The sequence below is a fragment of the Globicephala melas genome, chromosome 13, assembly GCF_963455315.2.
Source record: "Globicephala melas chromosome 13, mGloMel1.2, whole genome shotgun sequence".
NCBI lineage: Eukaryota > Metazoa > Chordata > Mammalia > Artiodactyla > Delphinidae > Globicephala > Globicephala melas.
In genome coordinates, this window is record NC_083326.1 from 27,512,172 (window position 1) to 27,531,750 (window position 19,579).

Sequence of the window (19,579 nt, forward strand, 5' to 3'; positions counted from 1 at the left end):
AAAAAAACTCCTCAGAGTTGTTGCTCAATGAATATCATTATTATAAGCGTCCAGTATGTGCCAATGACCGCTTCAGCGCTGGAGGTCAGGCCTGTATCGTAAACGGCCCGGGTCTGCGCTGCGGCGGGGAGAGTGCAGGCGGCGCGATCTGCCACCAGGTAGCGCTCCTCCTCCCCGACTCTCTTTCTCTCATTTCTTCATTTTCTCCTTTCTGCTCCTGTCTTTTCCTTCTTTCCCTTCCCGTGTGTACACTGTCATCCCTGGATCTAGTCACCTGGGGATGGAACCCAGCCCCGCCGTTTCCACGAGGGCGGCCTCCACCTTGGCGGGGGGCGCGGGGAGCTCCGGTGCCCCGGGCGGCACGTCGCAGCCTCTGGGTCCCGGCGCGGGTGGAAAGTGATGGTGACCAGCCAGGGCGCTGGGTGAGCGCGCGAGCCTGCTCCACCTGCATCAGTCCCGGGCCCGGGTCCCTTTCCCTGCTCCCCCCACGCCGCCTCTGCCTGTGTGATGAATCTCCAGACCCTGCAGCTCACCCGCTGAGACTCGGCCTCGCCCCCGGCTCCCCAGCCCGGGGTGGCGCGTTCACACCCGGACCACCCCGGGCTGGTCCCCAGCCTCACGCGCCTTGCCTCCCCTCAGATCTCTCCGCCTGGGGAAGCGGATTCGACAATCCAAAACCTAGCGGGGGAGACCCACCCTGCGCTAAGAGACCGGGCAGCATCAAAGTGATTGTGTGACTGTGTGGCTGGGGGCGGGGTGGGGACGACGCGCTGGATGCGACAGAGGGAGGGCAACCAGCGGGCCCAGAGCGGGGACGCCTGGGTCAGGTCACCGCAGCGCGGGGGACACAGGCTCGGAGCTGGGGAGGGGTCTCCGGGGGAATTAGAAAGGATCACGATGAACAACTTGGATTCTTCTTGCGATAGGGAAAAACGCTCGTCCACGAAATTATGTTAGAATTAAAACTTGCATTTCTCAAATGACAAACCAAAATGGGCCACAGAATAGAAAGACGTTTATAACACATTTATCTGATAAAATATTAGTATTCAGAATATCTAAAGAATTACTATAGATCTTATAGTAAAAAACATAAACCTAATGCTTAAAATAGGCAAAAATAAAAACAGGCAAATCAGTGAAGAGGAAAAACAAGGGAAGAAAAGTTCAACCTCACTAGAAATTAGGAAAACTCAAATAAGACCCCACAGGTTGACAAAAATTAAGACGTCTGGTCATACCAGACGGTGATGAGGGTGTTTTCAGACACTGCTGGTAAGAATGTAGATTATTACAATTACACTGGAAAATCATTTTAAATCTCAGTAACTCCACTCCTACAACCCAGCATACTTATGTCCACATGTATAAGAATGTTCAGAGCAATTTTATTTGTAATAATAAGAAAAAGAGAAATAGCCTAAATTTCACCAACAGAATAGATAAGAAAATTTAATATAGTTAATATAACAGAACTGTTTACAGCAGTGAGAATGAACGAGATACATATCACAATATACAAAGAGAAAACAGATGCATAAAGATACGTACATTCACAGGCACTGAGGCTGGCTGTGTTTAGGACTCAGGGCAAATGGGGTGGGATGTGCCCTCCCTTTAAACGTGGCTGGTTCTGTGGGCCCGGCCTCCCAGGGAGGCGCTGCCACTGAGCCACATGGTGAAGCTGGGCTCTGAGTTTGCTAGTGAATCATGAGTACATTTTCGTTTTTCTTACAGCCCAGAGTAACGCTCACACCTGTGATCAGTGGGCAAGCAGGACACCCCGACCCCTGATCCCTGGAAGTGTCCTGCTCAAGGGCCACTGACTTTAAACTGTTATCCAACAGACTCTCCCTGGGGAAAAAAAATAGTGTTTGATGGTTTTTGGTTGAAGCACAGAGCAGTCACAGAGTTAAAATCGCTCGGGACCTCAGAGAGACACTATTTTAGCTTTCTCATTTTACGGCCCGAGACCTGGAAAGGTAAGGCGATTTTCCTGGGCTCACACAGCCTGACACCTGTTTTCTGTCAGCAACTCTGAGGAATCTATGGGAGAAAATGTGTTGGAAGTTTTAAAGCAATTGTTCTTTCTTCTGGTGTCTTAGAGTCTCCTCACTGATGGCAAACTTGATTTTTCCCGCTGTTCCACCCATCAATGCTGATCAGGACCCACATCCACTTTCCTTATTATCCAAGACACTCTCCCCCTGCACGCATCGTTTGCTTCCTTACTTGAGTGGTGTTTGAATGATGTCATCCCTTACTGCACATCAGCTGACTGTGCTTTTTGAAAGCATGCTCTTGGTGGCTCCCGAGTTTACCCCTAACCCCTGCCCCCGGTCGCTTTCTTGCTTTGTGCTCACGCCATCCCGTCCGTGTGGGCCTGTGCCTGTTTTCTTGGGCTACTGAGTGCTTCTTGAGAAAGTCGTGAGACAGGCTGATTGGTGTTACTACAGTTCTAGCTTATACCATTTTATTTATCTACTTATCATAAGTTATTATTTCTATTATCATGTTATTTCAATTTTCTTAGGTGCCAAACTATATACCTAGTAACCATTTTATTTAGTTATCATAAGTTATTATTTCTATTATCATATTATTTCAATTTTCTTAGGTGCCAAACTAAGTCGGTTTACTTCTGAAAGTACTCCAGGCAGTTTCAGCTTCAGGCAGATTTCAGAGTCTAGTGCAGTTTGGAATCTGTGAATTCAAGCAACTCTGGAGTGAACTCAGATTCCCACTCCCAGATCTCAGCTTCTCGAATGGCGAGGTATGTACTTTCATTTGCTCATCTGGTATGGGAAAGAGCACAGGGCTCTGGATACCTAGAGACCTGCTTTCCAATCTGAACTCCAAGACCTACTGTGTGACCTTAGGCAAGTTATTTAACCTCTTTTGAGAGAGTTTTGTAAAATGGGAGTCTACACTTCTATTCCTGGGACAACTGAAAGAGATTAAACGTGTGAATGTGCCTGGTGGCAAATTAATACCCAATGGTTTTGCTTGCATCTTCATTTTAACTTGAAAACTGGCTGCTGGTATTTAATTCTTGACAGATGAGAAACAAACAACAACAAATCAAAAAACCTAAACATCATTTCTATGACTTGAAAACTGTGCTAATGCTAAACTCTTCTGTAAAATTCAAGAGGAAGGAATACCTCACAATCCAATCTATGAGACCAGTATTACTCTGATAGTAAGACCAGAAAACACATTACAAGGAAAACTACAGACTAATAACACTCATGAACATAGATGTGAAAGTTCTTAACAAAATTTTAGCAAATCAAACATTCATTCGTGATAGAAACCCTCACCATCTAGGGAAAGAAGGGAATGTCCTCAACTATAAAAAACCAATAGCAAAAATATAATTAATGGGGAAAGACTGAATTCTTTCTAATATGAAAGAGGAAAAAAATATTTGCTGTTATCGTGTCTATCCATTAGTACTAGAACTATTATTAGAGGTTCTAGCCAGTGCAACAAAGCAAGAAAAAGAAAAAAAGGCTCCATATTGGAAAATAAGTAAAATACTTAATTTGTAGAAATCATAATCATTTATTTTAAAAACGCTTGGGAATCTACAGAAAAAGCTAGACTGACTTATAAATGAGTTTAACAAGGTTTCTGGATAAAGAGACAATATTGAAAAATCAATTGAACAATCAAGTTGAAGCTAGATAAACAATATATTTAATAAAACCTCAAAAATACGAAATGGGAGGAATACATTTGACAAAAGATGGGCAAGACTTGATCACTGAAAACTACAAATTGTAGCAAAGAGAAATTAAAGAAGACTTGAATAAAGATACTGTGGTCATAGATTGGAGGACTTAATATTGTTAAGGTGCGAATTTACTCCAAATCAATCTAAGGATTCAAAGTAATTCTACTCAAAAACTCAGATTTTTTTTTTAAAGAAATTGACAAGCTGATTTTAAAATTCAGGAAATGTCAGAATGACTTAGAATAGGCAAAACAACTTTGCAAAAGAACAAATTTAGAGAACTTAACACCACTAGGTTTCAAGACTTACTATAAAGCTACAGTAGTAAAGACAGTGTAGCACTGGAGAAAAAATAAGCAAAAAAGTAATAGAACAGAACAGAGTTTAAAGTAGACCAATACCTACATGATCATGTAATTTTAAACAGTGTTGGCACGGCATTTCAATGGAGAAATGATAATCTTTTAAATAAAAGGTGCTGGAACAACTGGATAGTATATTGGAAAAAAAATAAAACTCAACCCTTACCTCATACCGTATACAAAAATTAACTCAAGATGGAGAAAGACCTAAAAGTAAGAGCTAAAACTTCCAGAAGAAAACACAGAAAATCTTAGTGACTTTGGCAAAGTTTCTTAAAAATGATAAAAGTCATGGAACAACTGGTAGTTTAGACTTCAAAAAAATAAAAACTTATGCTATTCAAAAAACACTTTATGGAAATAAAAAGGCAAGCCACATACTAGGAGAAAATATTGCAAAACATATATCTGACAAATAAATTATATTTGGAATATTAAAAAAACTCTACAATTTAATAATAAGATGACAATCCAATTAAAAATGGGCAAAAGATTTGAACAGACAAATACATCAAGGACAATACACGGACAGCAAAGAAGCAGATGGAAAGATGCTCAACATAATTAGTTATTAAAGAAAGGCAAATTAAAACCACAGTGAGATACCATTACACGCCCACTAGAAAGAGTAAAATTCAAAAGGCTGACCATTCCAAGTGCTGGTGAGGAAGTAAACCAACTGGAAGGTCATGCATTGTGGGTAGAAATGTAAGACAGTACAACCACTTTGGAAAACAGTTTAGTAGCTTCTAGAAAAAGATACGACTACCGTATCACCCTGCCATGCCACTCCTAGGTATCTACCCCAGAGAAATGAAAAGTATATGTCCATGCCGAGACTTGACACAAATGTTCACAGCAGTTTTATCTGCAATCAGGGCTGGTATGAGGACAAGGCAAGTGGGACATTTGCACAAACCTGACAGCGAGCACCTCCTTAAGTTTGCACACAAGGTGCCCTGCTTCTCTCACCCTAGTCCGGATCCTGTTTATAACAGTCAAAACGTGCAAACAATCTAAGCCGCCATCTAAGGTGGGTGGTTAGAGAAGCCGTGGTCCCTCCACACACCGAAACGCTATTCTGTGCTATTTCAACAGCGCGAAAAATGGGACGATACAGAGGAGATAGGCATAGTCCCTACACGGGGACGACTGCAGTTTTGTGAAGCGTTCCGTATTTTTATAAAATAAATAAGTCCTAGGAATATAATGTAACCATAGTTACTAACGGTAACTATAGTTAGTAATACTGTATTGTATATCTGAAAGTTGCTAATAGATCTTAAAAGTTCTCAGCATGAGGAAAAAACTGTAACTGTGTGTGGTGATGGATGTTAACTAGACTTATTGTGATCATTTCACAATATTTACAATTATCAAATCATTACATCGCACACCTGAAACTAGTACAATGTTTTATGTCAATCATATCTCAAAACAAAAGGAAATAATGTTTAGCAATAAAAAGTAATCAATTATTGATTCATGCAACAACATGGATAAATTTCAAAACAATTATTCTGAGTGAAAGAAGTTAGACAAAAAGAATATTGTATGAATTCCATTTATACAAAATTTTAGAAAATGCAATTAATCTATAGTGACAAAAAGAAGATCAGTGGGTGCCAGGGAAATAAGTAGGAAGTAGGGGGAAGGAAGGAATACAAAGGGGAACAAGCAAGTCTCAGGGGTGATAGGATAATTCACAGCTTGATTGTGCTGATGGCTTCACAGCTGTATGTGTCCAACTTACTCAACTTTACTCTTTAGTATGTGCAGTTTATTCTCTGTAAATTACATCTCAATAAAGCTGTGAAAAATAAAATGAGGCACAATAAAAACTTAAAGACATTAACCCTTATTGGATCCTGACTGGGAAAACAAACTTCAGGGCCAATTGGGAGCATCTGAATATGGACTAGGTATTAACCATTTTAGGAGATTATTGGTAATTTCTGTAGGTATAATAATGGTATTGTGGATATGTAAGAAAATTCCCGTGTTCTTAGGAGATACATGCTGAACTATTTAGGGGTAAAATGGGATGTCTACAACTTATTTTAAATAGTTTGGAAAAAAGAAAAAAAATAAATAGATAAAGCAAATATGGCAGAAATAGTAAGACGCTTGAATCTAGGTGTCAGTACACAGGTGTTCATTTGACTATTCATTCTTTCAGCTTTTTGAAAGGTTGCTTTGATAATTTTCTCATTAAAAAGCTGGAAAAATTTACCAAATAGATTTGAAAAAGAACCAAATTACAAGAGATACAACAGAAGATAACTGAATTATCAAACTCAATGAATAGGTTTAACTGAAGACATGGCAGAAGATAAAATCAGTGAACTGCAAAATAAATATTAAAAAAGTATCCATAATGCACTACAGAGAGAAAGAGAGGCAGAAAATATGAAAGAAAAGTTAAGAAACATGGCAAATAAAATGGGAAGGCCTATCATGAATCTGGTTGGGATTCCAGGAGAAAGAGAAAGTTCACTTATAGTTTAAAATGAATTCTTGAAAGTGTAAATAAAAAGAATCCATACTTAGGCATACCGTGATGAATCTGCATGACACGAATACCGTGATGAATCTGCATGACACGAACAGCTGAGAGGGGCCTTAACAACTTCCAGTGACGATGATAACCTCCAAAGAACAAAGACTGATGAGACTTCATCACCCATGACAGAAGCCAAGCTAAAAAGTGGAACACTGTCAGTGGACTGAAAGAAAATGATTGTCAACCTAGAATTATTTACCCATAAAAAGTACTTTTAAGAATGAGGGCAGGGCTTCCCTGGTGGCGCAGTGGTTGAGAGTCCGCCTGCCGATGCAGGGGACGCGGGTTCGTGCTCTGGTCCGGGAGGATCCCACATGCCGCGGAGCAGCTGGGCCCGTGAGCCATGGCCGCTGAGCCTGCGCGTCCGGAGCCTGTGCTCCGCAACGGGACAGGCCACAGCAGTGAGAGGCCCGCGTACCGCAAAAAAAAGAGAATGAGGGCAAAATAATTTTCAGGTGAACAAAAAATGAGAGTGTTTGGCACTAGCCATGCTTACTAAGTGAAGTTGTACAGTACGTGTATGAGACAGAGGGAAAGAGAGAGCAGATGAAGGTCAGAGATACAAGGAATGTGGAGGACAAAAAAATTGGAACATGGAGGTATATTTAGACAAATCAGACTAAATAAAATAATATAATAATATCTTTTGAAGCTTAAAAGTAGAATTAAAACACAGAACTAAGTGGTATATAAATTAGGAGAAGGGTAAATATATTTATTAACATTCAACTTTTATAAGTATTATCTTGAAGTTTCTAGGGTTCCCTTACAGAATACAGCATATAACTTTCAAATTAGAAAGGAGAAAAAGTTGAACGAGAAAAAAATGTCAATCCAAAAGAAGGCAAGAAAGTAGAGAAAAGTAAACTTAGATGATGGAACAAATTGAAAGCAAAAAATAAAATAATAGGCACAAATATTTTTCATACTGTATTTAAAAACTCAACACCAGAAGGCAAGTACAAGACTACTCATAGCAGCACATGTTCATTTACAAACAAAACCATATGACCCAGCAATGCCACTCCTGGGCAGATACCTGGAGAAAACCGTAATTCAAAAAGACACATGCACCCCAATGTTCACTGCAGCACTATTTACAACAGCCAGGACACGGAAGCAACCTAAATGTTCATCAACTGAGGAATGGATAAAGAAATTGTGGTATATATATATACAATGGAATATTACTCAGCCATAAAAAAGAGCAAAATAATGCCATTTGCAGCAACATGGATGGACCTAGAGATTGCCATACTGAGTGAAGTAAGTCAGACAGAGAAAGACAAATATCATATTATATCAGTTACATGTGGAATCTAAAAGGCACAAATGAATTTATTTACAAAGCAGAAGTAGAGTCACAGATGTAGATAACAAACTTATGGTTACCAGGGGATGGGGGGAGGGATAAATTGGGAGATTGGGACTGACATATACACACTACTATATATAAAATAGATAACTAATAAGAACCTGCTGTATAGCACAGGGAACTCTACAAATACTCTGTAATGGCCTAAAATCTAAAAAAGAGTGGATATATGTATAACTGATTCACTTTGCTGTATCCCTGAAACTAACACAACATTGTAAACTCTACTCCAGTAAAAATTAAAAACAAAACAAAACAGAACTTGACATAACCCCAAAGTCCATCATGGACTGAATGAATACTCTATGGCATAGTCTTACAATGAAATACAACAGTGAAAATAAATGAACTGCAGCTATATGCATCAGCATCATTGAATCTCACAAACACAATATTGAGCAAGGAAGCAGAATTTGGAAGAACTTTAAGAAAATGTTCCAAAGCTGGGCCAACTGACGAATACTTCGTTTATTTAAAGACATCTAAATAGACTGTACAACTGTAAAGGCAAGGGGATGATTATTATAGTATCAGGAGAGCAGGTATCTCTAGGGGGAGGACATTCTCAGTCATCTCACATATGGAGATTCCACGGTGTTGGTCCTGTTTTCTAGCTGTGCCCTGTGTGGTGATTCTGGGGAGGATATGTTTTATGCCCCCTTTTTAAATGTCTGATATACTTATCAACTTCGAAATGAAAAGGAGGAAAAGAGCAGTCCTCCATGGAACCCTCTGACACACCCAGGAGGGAGAGTATAGAAAACCAACCTATATACAACCTACCAAGGCTGAATCATGAAGAAACAGAAAATTTGGATAAACCGATAATGAGTAAGGAGATTGAAACAGTAATCAAGAAGCTCCCACCAAAGAAAAGCCCAAGACTAGGTGGTTTCACCAGTAAATTCTACCAAACATTTAAAGCAGAATTAACACCAATCCTTCTCAAACCCTTTCAAAAACTGAAGAGAGAACACTCCCAAACTCATTTTTATCAGAATTATCCTGATACCGAAGCCAGATAAAGACACAGCAAAAAAAGAAAACTATAGGCCAATACCTCTCATAAACATGGATGCAAACATTTTCAATAAAATATCCACAAAGTGATTTCAGCAGCACAGTAAGAGGCTCACACACCACGAGCAAGCAGAATTATTCCTGGGAAGCAACGAAGAACAGCACATGGGATATACCACATTAATAGACAGAAATCATATGCTCATTTCAACAGATGCACAAAATGCACTTCACAAGATTCAACATCCTTTCGTGATAGAAACTCGCAACAAATTGTGTAGAGAAAGAACGTACCTCAACATAATAAAGGCCATATATGACAGAACCACAGCTAACATCTTACTCGTGGTGAAACGTTCAAAGCTTTCCCACTATGACTAGGTACAAGGTACAAGACAAGGGTGCCCACGCTCACTTCTATTCAGCATTGCACTGGAAAGTCCTCGCCAGAAAAAAAGAGAAAAAGAAATAAAAGTCATCCAAACCAGAAGGGAAGAAGTCAAAACGTCTCTGCAGATATGTGTAGGTATACATGTATGATGAAGAAAGAAACCTACGGAACTACATAGCGGGTACAGTGATGGAGGTGCAGTTCTCTTTCATGGATTAAGTGAGGATCTTGTAACTAATCATGTCTACTTTTCTGCTTGGGCTAAGAAACCTGGAGTTTGATTTCCTATTTGCTTTTTATAAGCATTTCATTAGTTTGGGTGCTGACTCACTTTTTCTATTGTTTCCATTGTCCTGACTTCCTCATGTTTTTCCCCTGATATAAATTGCTTCAAATCTTTTTCAGAACAAAATAGGGTATACATTCACAAACACATCACCATCATCCAAACTTATTTATAAATGACCAAGGATTATTATCTGTCTCCATCTTCTCAGCCTTACAAGGTACTCCAGCCCTAACATGCATATGGTAGTACTTTCATATATATATATATATATTTTTTTTTTCTGCGTTACGCGGGCCTCTCACCTCTGTGGCTTCTGTGGCCTCTCCCGTTGCGGAGCACAGGCTCCGGACACGCAGGCTCAGCGGCCATGGCTCACGGGCCCAGCTGCTCCGCGGCATGTGGGATCTTCCCGGACCGGGGCACGAACCCGTGTCCCCTGCATCGGCAGGCGGACTCTCAATCACTGCGCCACCAGGGAAGCCCCTGTCGTATTTTGTCTAAACTTAACGTAGACTTCTGCTGTGATGCAACTAGGAGCACGGGGTTAACAGGTAAGCAGATTTGGTTTGCGTCTTGGATTTGCTTACAGGCTATGTAGCCGCCTTAAGCAAATTCCTTAACCTCTCTGAATCTCATTCCTAAAAGAGTACCTTGAAGGAATGTTGTACGGATTAGAAGTATTTTATGTAAGGCACTAAAGCATGCTAAGAAGTTAAAGAACAGGAAATGTTCATTGCTAAATCCCATCTGCCATCCACTGGCTGCCTGATGTCGGGAGGTTGAATAACCTGAGCGTGTTTAGTTTTTTCAGGAATTGGATGTATATAAAACCCCTAACAGATAAGACTCATTTTAGTTTTTCCTACTTTACCTCCTTCTTCACCTGTTGCCTCCAGGTAGAAAACCCTTTACCATCTGTTAGCACCCAACCACTTACTAAGTTTCAGTTAAGAGAGGGGTCTTTTGTATTTACTTTTCTAACTATAATTAACCTTGTCCTTCTCAAAGTTCTCTGTGGATTTTTGACTAGTTTTGTGTTTCTTGCCCCATGGTTCCAAGTTTTTCGGGGGGACAGATTGTCTTGTTAACCTTTGTATTCCCTCATAACACCCTGCGTGCAGTTGGTGGTCATTATTTATGGCTTTGCATTAATTTTTCTGAGGATACTAAGACGATGTTAGACTACTTTCTTTTGGCTTTGTTTGACCTCACCTAACACTCTGCCGTCATGTTCCTGTTCGGGTTTTGGGTTAAGTCAGTATGAGCAACAACAACAAAAATAACAGATGGACACATTTGAAATTGTAAATTTTAATGCATTACATCAGAGGATAGGAACATAAGTGACTTCTGGGTGGGTCCTCCTCAGTCCAAGGTCGATGTTTTGGGTAAATTTAGGCTCCCAGCCTTTTTGCCCCTGTGGTTTTCACAGGGATGCTCTCAAAGGCCTTCCGGAAGCAACCCGGGGAGATGGAGCGCCCAGTTTTCCTGGAATTACACGAGCATATACACACACAGGACGCAGACTACGCACGCGGCACAGGAAGGACCCGTGGCTGGGTTGTTTCTTTTACCTGACTCCACCTGGAAAGCTCCTTCTCACCACCTCGGCCCGTTACAAGGACACGTTTCCTACTTACTTTCCCGACGGCCTTACCGGCTGCGTTGACTTCGGCTGCCCAACACCTCGGGAGGCGCCGCCGCTAGGTGACCGCGGCCGCTCGCCCTCCGTCCGCCCAGGCCCGAACGGCCGACCGCGCATGCGCACGGCGCCGCTCCCAGCCCCCACCGCGCGCCCGCCCTCAACGCCCCGAACACGGCCCGCCGGGCCATGGAACCCGCCGAAGTTGGCGGGGTTCGAGCTCTCCCGTTCGCTCGCTTGGGCGCCTTCCCCCCGTGAGGCCCGCGGGCGCTCGGCCGTGACTCGGCGTCCGCTTGAGCCGCTCCGCCCGCCTCCGCCGCTCGGCCGGGTGCGCGCCGCGCCCCCGCGTCCGGTCCCCGCGCGTGCGCGCTCCGCCGAGTGTATGTGTGTGAGTGTGTGTGCGGCCGAGGGGTGGGCCGCCGCCGCCGACGATGCCGCGGGGCCGCCCCCCGAAGCCCAAGGAGAGCAAGGCGCGCGGCGACACCGGTAAGCGGCCCCGGCCCGGCCGCGCTGTGCCGCTCCGCGCGAATATAGTCCCCCGATGCGGTGCGGAGGGCGCCGGGAGCGGGCCGGGCCGGGGGCGGCGGAGCGGGCTGGGGTTGGAGACCGGGGGCCGGGTCCGGGCCGGGGTGGGTGCTCCGCCGCCGCCACCGTCACCACCGCCGCCGCCGCCGCACGACTGCTGGGTCGCAGGGTGCGGGCGGAATGATACCGGCGCGGCGCGGCCGGCCCCTCCGCCGGGCTGGGCCTACTTTCCTGGGCCGCGCGGGCGGGCGGCGGGGCCGGGGGCGAGGCGCGCGCCGCCGCCCTCCTCCTCCTCTCTCTTCTCTACTCTCTCTTCTCCTCCCCCGCCGTTCCTCCTCCCCCCTCCACACCCCGTCCTCCTCCCCCGTCCTCGGCGTCTTCCTCCCGCTCCCCCGCCCGCCACCTTCCTCCCGCTCCCCCGCCCGCCACCTTCCTCCCGCTCCCCCGCCCGCCACCTTCCTCCCGCTCCCCCGCCCGCCGCCCTCCCGGCCCGGCTGCCGCAGGTCGTGGGAGGCCTTTCTGACGAGAAGGCGCCGGCCCGGTGTGCATCCCCGGGGTGGCGGGCCCGGCCCGACCGCGAGCTGCCACGGCCCCGGGGGGACGCCCGCGGGGGGCTCGGGAGCGGGTCCCCCCGCGGTGACACGGGGGCCGAGACCGTGCGGGGCTCGTGTCCAGGTGCACCGTCTTCCGGCCCCGGGCTCGGTGGCCCAGCGTCACCCTCCCCTGAGGCTCGGGACCCAGGCGGGCGGGCGCTCCGGATTTCGGAAGAGAAAGAGGTCGTGTCTGGAAAGGAAGGCCGTTGCGTCCGTTCCATTTTGCCGCTGCGGCGTTTGGGAAGAGAGGAGGAGAGGCTAGGTGTAAGCTTAGCGGCGTTGTCAGTGCTCTTACTGCAGTTGCTGAAGTTCACGGGCATGGGAACCGGGCTGCAGCGCCCGCGAGTTTCCGCTGGAGAGGTGTCGCTGGAGAACAGTCCAGGTGTGCACGTTTGTAGTTGCCTAGTGGCTGCTAGAGTTCTCGTTAGTGGCTGATGGTGTCTGGAAGGAGGTCTTAAAGGCCTCGCACCCTGATCGGGCCTTATTTTGGTCAGTGTTAATTTTTTTCTCGTTAATATGATTTATGCAAAAAAATAAAGTGCAGTGTCCCGCAGTTCTTAGTCACTTGCAAAAGGCTTAGGGTAGAGAAAGAATGTGAAGTTTACATTGCAATACGGCTGCGACCTCTTCTTCCCCCAGTTTTTCCCGTCTGACCAAATGGCATCACCGTTCACCTGCTTTTTCAGGCCCCAAACTGAAAAATAATTCTTTCCCTTCCTCCCCAAGGCGTTTCATAATTTTGTAGCTTCGCCCTCAGAGGCGTGTTTTCAGTCGGCCCTACTCCCTCCCTCTCCAGTGTGACTGCGAGGCGGGCCTCTGTGGGAGCCTTCTGACTGGTCTCTGCTGGTCTCCATCACCTGTCAGCCTGAGGCATCTCTTTCAAATGTAAATAAGGTGGCCACACCCTGATTAGAACTCTGCAGAGGATCCTTCATCCCTTTAACTTACAGTCCCACTCCTTGCAGGACCCTGCCTGATCTGGCCTGCGTCTGACTCTCCTTTCTCTTTCCTTGCCCTCAGTCCTTTGTTCCTGGACGAGGCCACGTTTGTTTCTGCCTCAGGGCCTTTGCTGCTCCCTATTCTGAGAAGCCACCCCTTGCTCATTCTGGGCTTCAGCTTCCCGAGAGAGGCCTCCTTCCTCAGACCCTTCTGAAAGTTGCTTTCCCTGCCTTAGACCAGTCATTCTCTACCACAGTGGTTCTCAGAGTTGGTTCATGGACCCCTGGGAGTTCTGGAGACAGTTTCAGGCATCTGCAAGGTAAATATTCTTGTAGTGATACTAAGTCCGTTGGGCTTTTTCACTTGGTTAACAATTGCACTAATCATACACAGGCCATTAAGGGTGAAACTGCTGACTCTTCAGCAGGAGCCGTGGTGGCGACACCCAACCCTGTGAGGCAGCGCTATATTCATGTATTTCACTCAAAACAACGTATTGCAACAGAGAGAAAGCAGAAGCAGATACGAGCATCCACCTGTCTTCTGTTAAAGGAGACCTTGAAAAGATGTACAAAAGTGAAAACTCCTCTTACTATGTTTTTGGAGAGTATGTTTTACACAAAAACGTGCATTTATGTTAACATGGACTAGATTTATTTTTCAGTGAATAAGCGTTTGGAAAGTTGCTCAGTTTTAATTTCTAGTAGGGCAGCTGTCAATAGGTATAACCTGTAGAAAGTTAAGGTCTTTGGGGTCCTCCGTGATGTTTAAGAATATCAAGGGGTTCTGAAACCAAAAGGTTTGGGGACTGTTGCTCTAACAGTTTACGATTTTAATTACGATTTTAATGTTTCTCATAATCTGAAATTATTTTGCTTGTTTTTCTGTGTCACTCATTATGAATTTTATTCTAAGAAAAACATGGAAGGTAGGAGGTGGGGATTTTTACACAACACCTATATTTCCCCTATATTTTTATAGGGGAAATGAGGCTCAGAGAGGTTAAGTGATATGGAAGGTCTACTCAGCTAGTAAGTGTCAGAGTTGGATTTGAATCTGCCTTTGAGTCCAAAAGGTCCATTGCATTGCTCTGCCCTCATAACTATAAAGCCCTACATGTGGGTTAATTCATTTCTTCAGCAAGCATTTTGAAGCACTTCTTGTCGTAGGTGGGCACTGTGTTAGGGGCTGAGGGTGCAGAGTTTAAGAAGAGAGACGAGGTCTCTGCCTTGGGTCTCAGGACGGTGTGTGTCCTCTGACGGCAGGAACACTGTTTATGGCAGCAGGTAACAGTCACTGGTGGTCTAGGCTTCCCAAGGAAAATGATGTCAAAACTGAAACCTCCAGAAATGAGGAGGAGGAGGTCTGCTCAAAAACATTTCCTTTTTTTTTTAAATGCAACTTAGCAAAGTGATCGTTATACATATGCATATATTCTTTTCCAGATTCTTTTCCATTATAGGTTATTATAAGGTATCGAGTGGAGTTCCCTATTCCCTACTGCTATACAGTAGGTCCTTGTTGTTTATCTGTTTTATATATAGTAGTGTGAATATGTTAATCTCAAACTTCTAGTTTCTCCCTCCCCCTCACCCCCAATCCCCTTTGGTAACCATAAGTTTGTTTTCTAGGTATGTGAGTCTATTTCTCTTTTGTAAATGCGTTCATTTGTATCATTTTTTTTTTTTAGATTCTACATATAAATGATATCATGTGATATTTGTCTTTCTCTAACTTACTTCACTTAGTATGATAATCTCTTGGTCCATCCACGTTGCTGCAGATGGCATTCTTTCATTCTTTTTTTTGTGGCTGAGTAATATTCCGTTGTATATATGTACCACATCTTTATCCATTCCTCTGTTGATGGACATTTAGGTTGCTTCCATGTCCTGGCTATTGTGACTAGAACTGCTCTGAACATTGGGGTGAATGTATCTTTTCGAATTAGCGTTTCCCCGGATACATGCCCGGAAGTGGGATTGCAGGATCATATAGCAACTCTGTTTTTAATTTTCTAAGGAACGTCCATACTGTTTCCCATAGTGGCTGTATCAATTTACATTCCCACCAACAGTGTAGGAGGGTTCCCTTTTCTCCACACCCTCTCCAGCATTTGTTATTTGTAGACTTTTTGATGATGGCCGTTCTGACTAGTGTGAGGTGATACCTCATTGTAGTTTCGATTTGCGTTTCTCTGATCATTAGCGATATTGAGCATCTTTTCACGTGCCTGTTGGCTATCTCTATGTCTTCTTTGGAGAAATGTCTATTTAGGTCTTCTGACCATTTTTTGATTGCGTTGTATGTTTTTTTGATATTAAGCTGTATGAGCTGTTTGTATATTTTGGAGATTAATCCCTTGTCAGTAGCATAAAAACGTGTCTTAAAGTAATAATTAGCTTTAGGACATAAGTAAAGAAGTCAGCCTCATCTGTTACATAAATTGATGGGGGAGTGTTTGTTGAGCACTCACCTTTGTGCCTGGCACTGTCCTGGGAATATAAAGATGAGTGAGATAGGGTTTTTTTTTATCATTGTTATTTTAGTTTACTCTTAATAAGCCGTAATGTGATCTGGATGGAAGCTACATTTTGGGATCTTGTGTGGCTTCTGTTTTTCCAGTAGAATGGTGCAAACCTTTTCTGCCTAGCTTGAACCTTTAGTTGGTCTCCTGCTAAGTTTCTGTTTTCTGTTGAAGGGATATTTGTTAATACTTCATTTCCAGAGAGCTGAGGCAGGCAGACCTTGAGCCAAAGGAATAAACAATTCCGTTCTTGCTCAGATTACCAATTCAGGCCATTTTAGATTTTCTCCGATGAATTCAGTAACTCTGTACTCTTCCTTCAAGGGGCGGAGACTGCTAGCATAGCTAACAGAAGTAGAGCTTGAACTTCTTACAGGGCAGTAGGGGAAGTGCTCTGAGGCTTTAAGGGGACTCTGCTTCCCTGGCAAAACTAGGTGTCATTGGTGGGTAACAGTTAAGGGGAGATAGATTCTGCTTAAAATAATTACTTTCTATCAATATCAGGTATTGAAGGATGAAAAGATTTCTTCAGAAAGGAGCAAGCTGTACTCTCCATAATCGAACTTTTCAGGTAGACAGAAACTCAGAGTGTTTAGTATTTTGAAGAAAGTGTGATTAGATAAGACACAAAATCTAAAGATTTTATGATCCTGGAATCAAGTAGTGAGTTAACATGGGTTCAAGATCTTGGTCTTTGACACAAACCTAGCCTGGGAAAACCATAGTAAACCTAATTCTTCATTAGATAGAGTCAATTCAGCAGTTCTAAAATGCTTAATGTATATCAGCGTTTTTACATTGTCTCCATACGCAAAGACAGTGCTCAAGGAATTAGCAATATTTTTCAAACTTCTTTTTTGTTTTAGAATTCTCTCACGTGAAATATCGCAGCAAGACCTCCGGTGGCAGTGTTCACCCTTGGAGCGCATTATGGAGTCATGTGGGGAGCTTTTAAAGCTCTCGATGACCGGGCCTCATCCGGTGACATCTGAGCCTATGGTGGGACCTGGGCATCACGGCTTTTAGAGCTCACAGGAGATTCCACTGTGTGGTCCAGGCTGAGGCCACTCTGCTGGGAAGGAGGGAGGGAGGGAGCTGGGGCTCCGAGGTGCCTTTCTCTAGCATTTCTCTCAGCAAACGTGAAACCTGTTGCTTTTCTGGGTTAAAATGAAAAATGTATGTAATCTAATAAACTGCAGGAACAGACTGTGCTCTCTTAATACCTCAATTCTTTAACTGAATTCAAAACCTCAGTTGTCTGTAGGTCAGACACTAATGCAAACTAGCGAGGCAGTTAAAGGTAGTAGGTGATAGCAGTTGATAGCTGGCTCTGGGGTTTCGGAGAATTGGAGTTCCTATTTTTTCCACAGGGGCCGGCTCCTACTTTGCTCCATTTAATTATTGCCACAGCTAATGATTTTTTTTCAGGAGAAGCCAGAAATGTGTTTTTTGAAACTCCTTTATTATTGTATTTAGGTGACTAATTTAATTGAATAGAACATCAATGTAGAAAAGTGTGTAGATTTTAAGTGAAAAGCTTCATGAATTTTCATATGTAACCAGAACATTAGCAGTACCTTAAAAGTTCCCCTTGTTCTCTCTGTTACCTGCTGACCCCCACTGTCCTCTTTTGATACCGTGGATTAAGTTTAGCTGTTTTTGAACTAAATTGAGTTCTTAGTATGTACCCATTTCTTTCTGGCTTCATTCATTCAATATTTGTTTTTATGAGGTTATCCTCCCTATTATATAGCAGAAATCTGTTCGTTTTTCACAGGTATGTAGTATTCTGTTGTATGAACATACTATCATTTAATTTATCCTCTCTACTATAGATATTGGGTTGTTTCCAGTTTGGCGTTATTACAGATAAGTGCTGCTGGGAACCTTTATGCATTTCTGGGTCATGGTGGGCAGTGGTGAGTGAGTGTACCAGTTTACTCTCCCACCAGTAGGGGATTAACCTTCCATTTGCTCTGTAGTCTTTGCCTTATCACTCTCTCTGCACTTGGCATTGTCTGTCCTTTTAATATTTTAGCCCTCCTGATATGTGTAGTGTTATCTCATTTTGATTTTTAATTTGCAGGTCTGTGCTAATAAGGGTTTTATGTTTATTAAGCATTTGTTCTCTTTCGTGAAGCTCTTAAGTCTTTTCCCATTTTTCTACTGAGTTGGATGTTTGTTTGTCTTTAGTTAGTAGACTTTTTAGAGCAGTTTTTAGGCTTGCTCAGAGTTCAGCCGATAGTTTGGAGTTCCTGTATACTGTACTCCTTATTTATCTCCTCACAGCCTCCCGTTATTAATGTCTTGTTTTAGCGAATGAACCTATTTTGATTCATTATTATAAACAAAGTCTATAGCTTACATTAGGATTCACTGTCTTCATAGCTTTGCCTGCTCCAGAACAGCATATAGTTGGAATCATACAGCATGTAGCCTTCTCAGACTGCGTTTTACTAAGCAGTGTGCATTTTACACGTCTCCATGTCTCTTGATGGCTTGACACAGCCCCTTTCTTTTTATTGCCGAATGATATTCATTATATGGATGTACCACGGTGTATTGGTTTACATTTTGAAGGACCTCTTGGTTGCTTCCAGTTTTTTTGGTACTTATGAATAAAATTGGTGTATACATTCATGTGCAGGTTCTTGTGAGGGCATGAGATTTCAGCTCATTTGAGTAAATGCCAAGGAGCATGATTGCTAGATCAGACGGTGAGACTATAAACAGCTTTGTGAGAGATTGCCAGACCTCTCCACAGTGGCTGCACCCTTTTGTGTTCTCACAAGCAATGAATGGGAGTTGCTGTTGTTCTGCATCCTTGTCAGCATTTGGTGTTATTGATTATTTTGGACTTGTAGCCCTTCTAATCGGTGTGTGTTATTGGGTATCTCATCGTTTTAGTTTGCATTTCCCTTATGACTTACGATCTTGAGCATCTTCTCATATGCTTGTCATCTGTATATTTTTGGTGAAGAGTTAACATGTATTTTCAGTATTGATCCGTAGGAGTTCTTTATGTATACTGCACTTGAGTTCTTTGTACTTTCATGTTCACTCTTTCAAGGATAATCTTTTCATGAAAGAAGTTTTTAACCTTAATGTTGTCCAATTTATCAGTCCTTTCCTTTATGCGTAGTACTTTTGGGACCTGTTTAAGTAATTTTTGACAATTATAATCATGAAGACATTTTCATCTAGAAGCTTTATTGTTTTACTTCTCACCTTTAGATTGATACACCAACCAAAATTGATTTTTGTTTCTGGTGGAAAGGTCAAGGCTTTTTACATGTGGATGTCTAATTAATCTGCTCTATTTATTGGAAAGATCATCCTTTGTTGTACTGTAGTATCACCTTTGTTGTAAATCAGGTGACTGTGGAGGTGAAGAATTGTTTTTGCATTCAGTTCTCTTCCATTGTTTTTTGGTTTCTGCCTATTCAATTTCTTATTGTCTTAATTACTTTTAGTCCAAGTTTTGGTATCTAGTAGTGTAAATGTAAGTCCTCTACTTTGGTTTTCATTTTCATGGTTATCCTGATAATTTTTGGTACTTCTCAGTTTCATCTAGATTTTATTTAAAAAAATTTTTTTAATATGATTTGAGAGGT

The 19,579-nt window shown here is 43.0% G+C and overlaps 1 protein-coding gene across 6 annotated transcripts in view; it reads left to right on the forward strand.

The window, feature by feature from the left end:
* The first annotated feature begins 11,600 nt into the window (after positions 1–11,600).
* The window catches only part of ZNF236 (zinc finger protein 236), a 102,143-nt gene continuing 94,164 nt past the window's right edge, over positions 11,601–19,579 (forward strand). For 3 of the 6 annotated variants that reach the window (XM_060310159.1, XM_060310161.1, XM_060310165.1), the window contains exon 1: positions 12,440–12,881. In XM_060310159.1, the coding sequence (XP_060166142.1) occupies positions 12,818–12,881 (64 nt within the window). In that variant the 5' untranslated portion in view covers positions 12,440–12,817. Of the gene's footprint in view, positions 11,868–12,439; positions 12,882–13,519; positions 13,758–19,579 lie in introns of those variants that run through there. The other 3 variants (XM_060310166.2, XM_060310162.1, XM_060310160.2) reach the window with 3 other exon arrangements.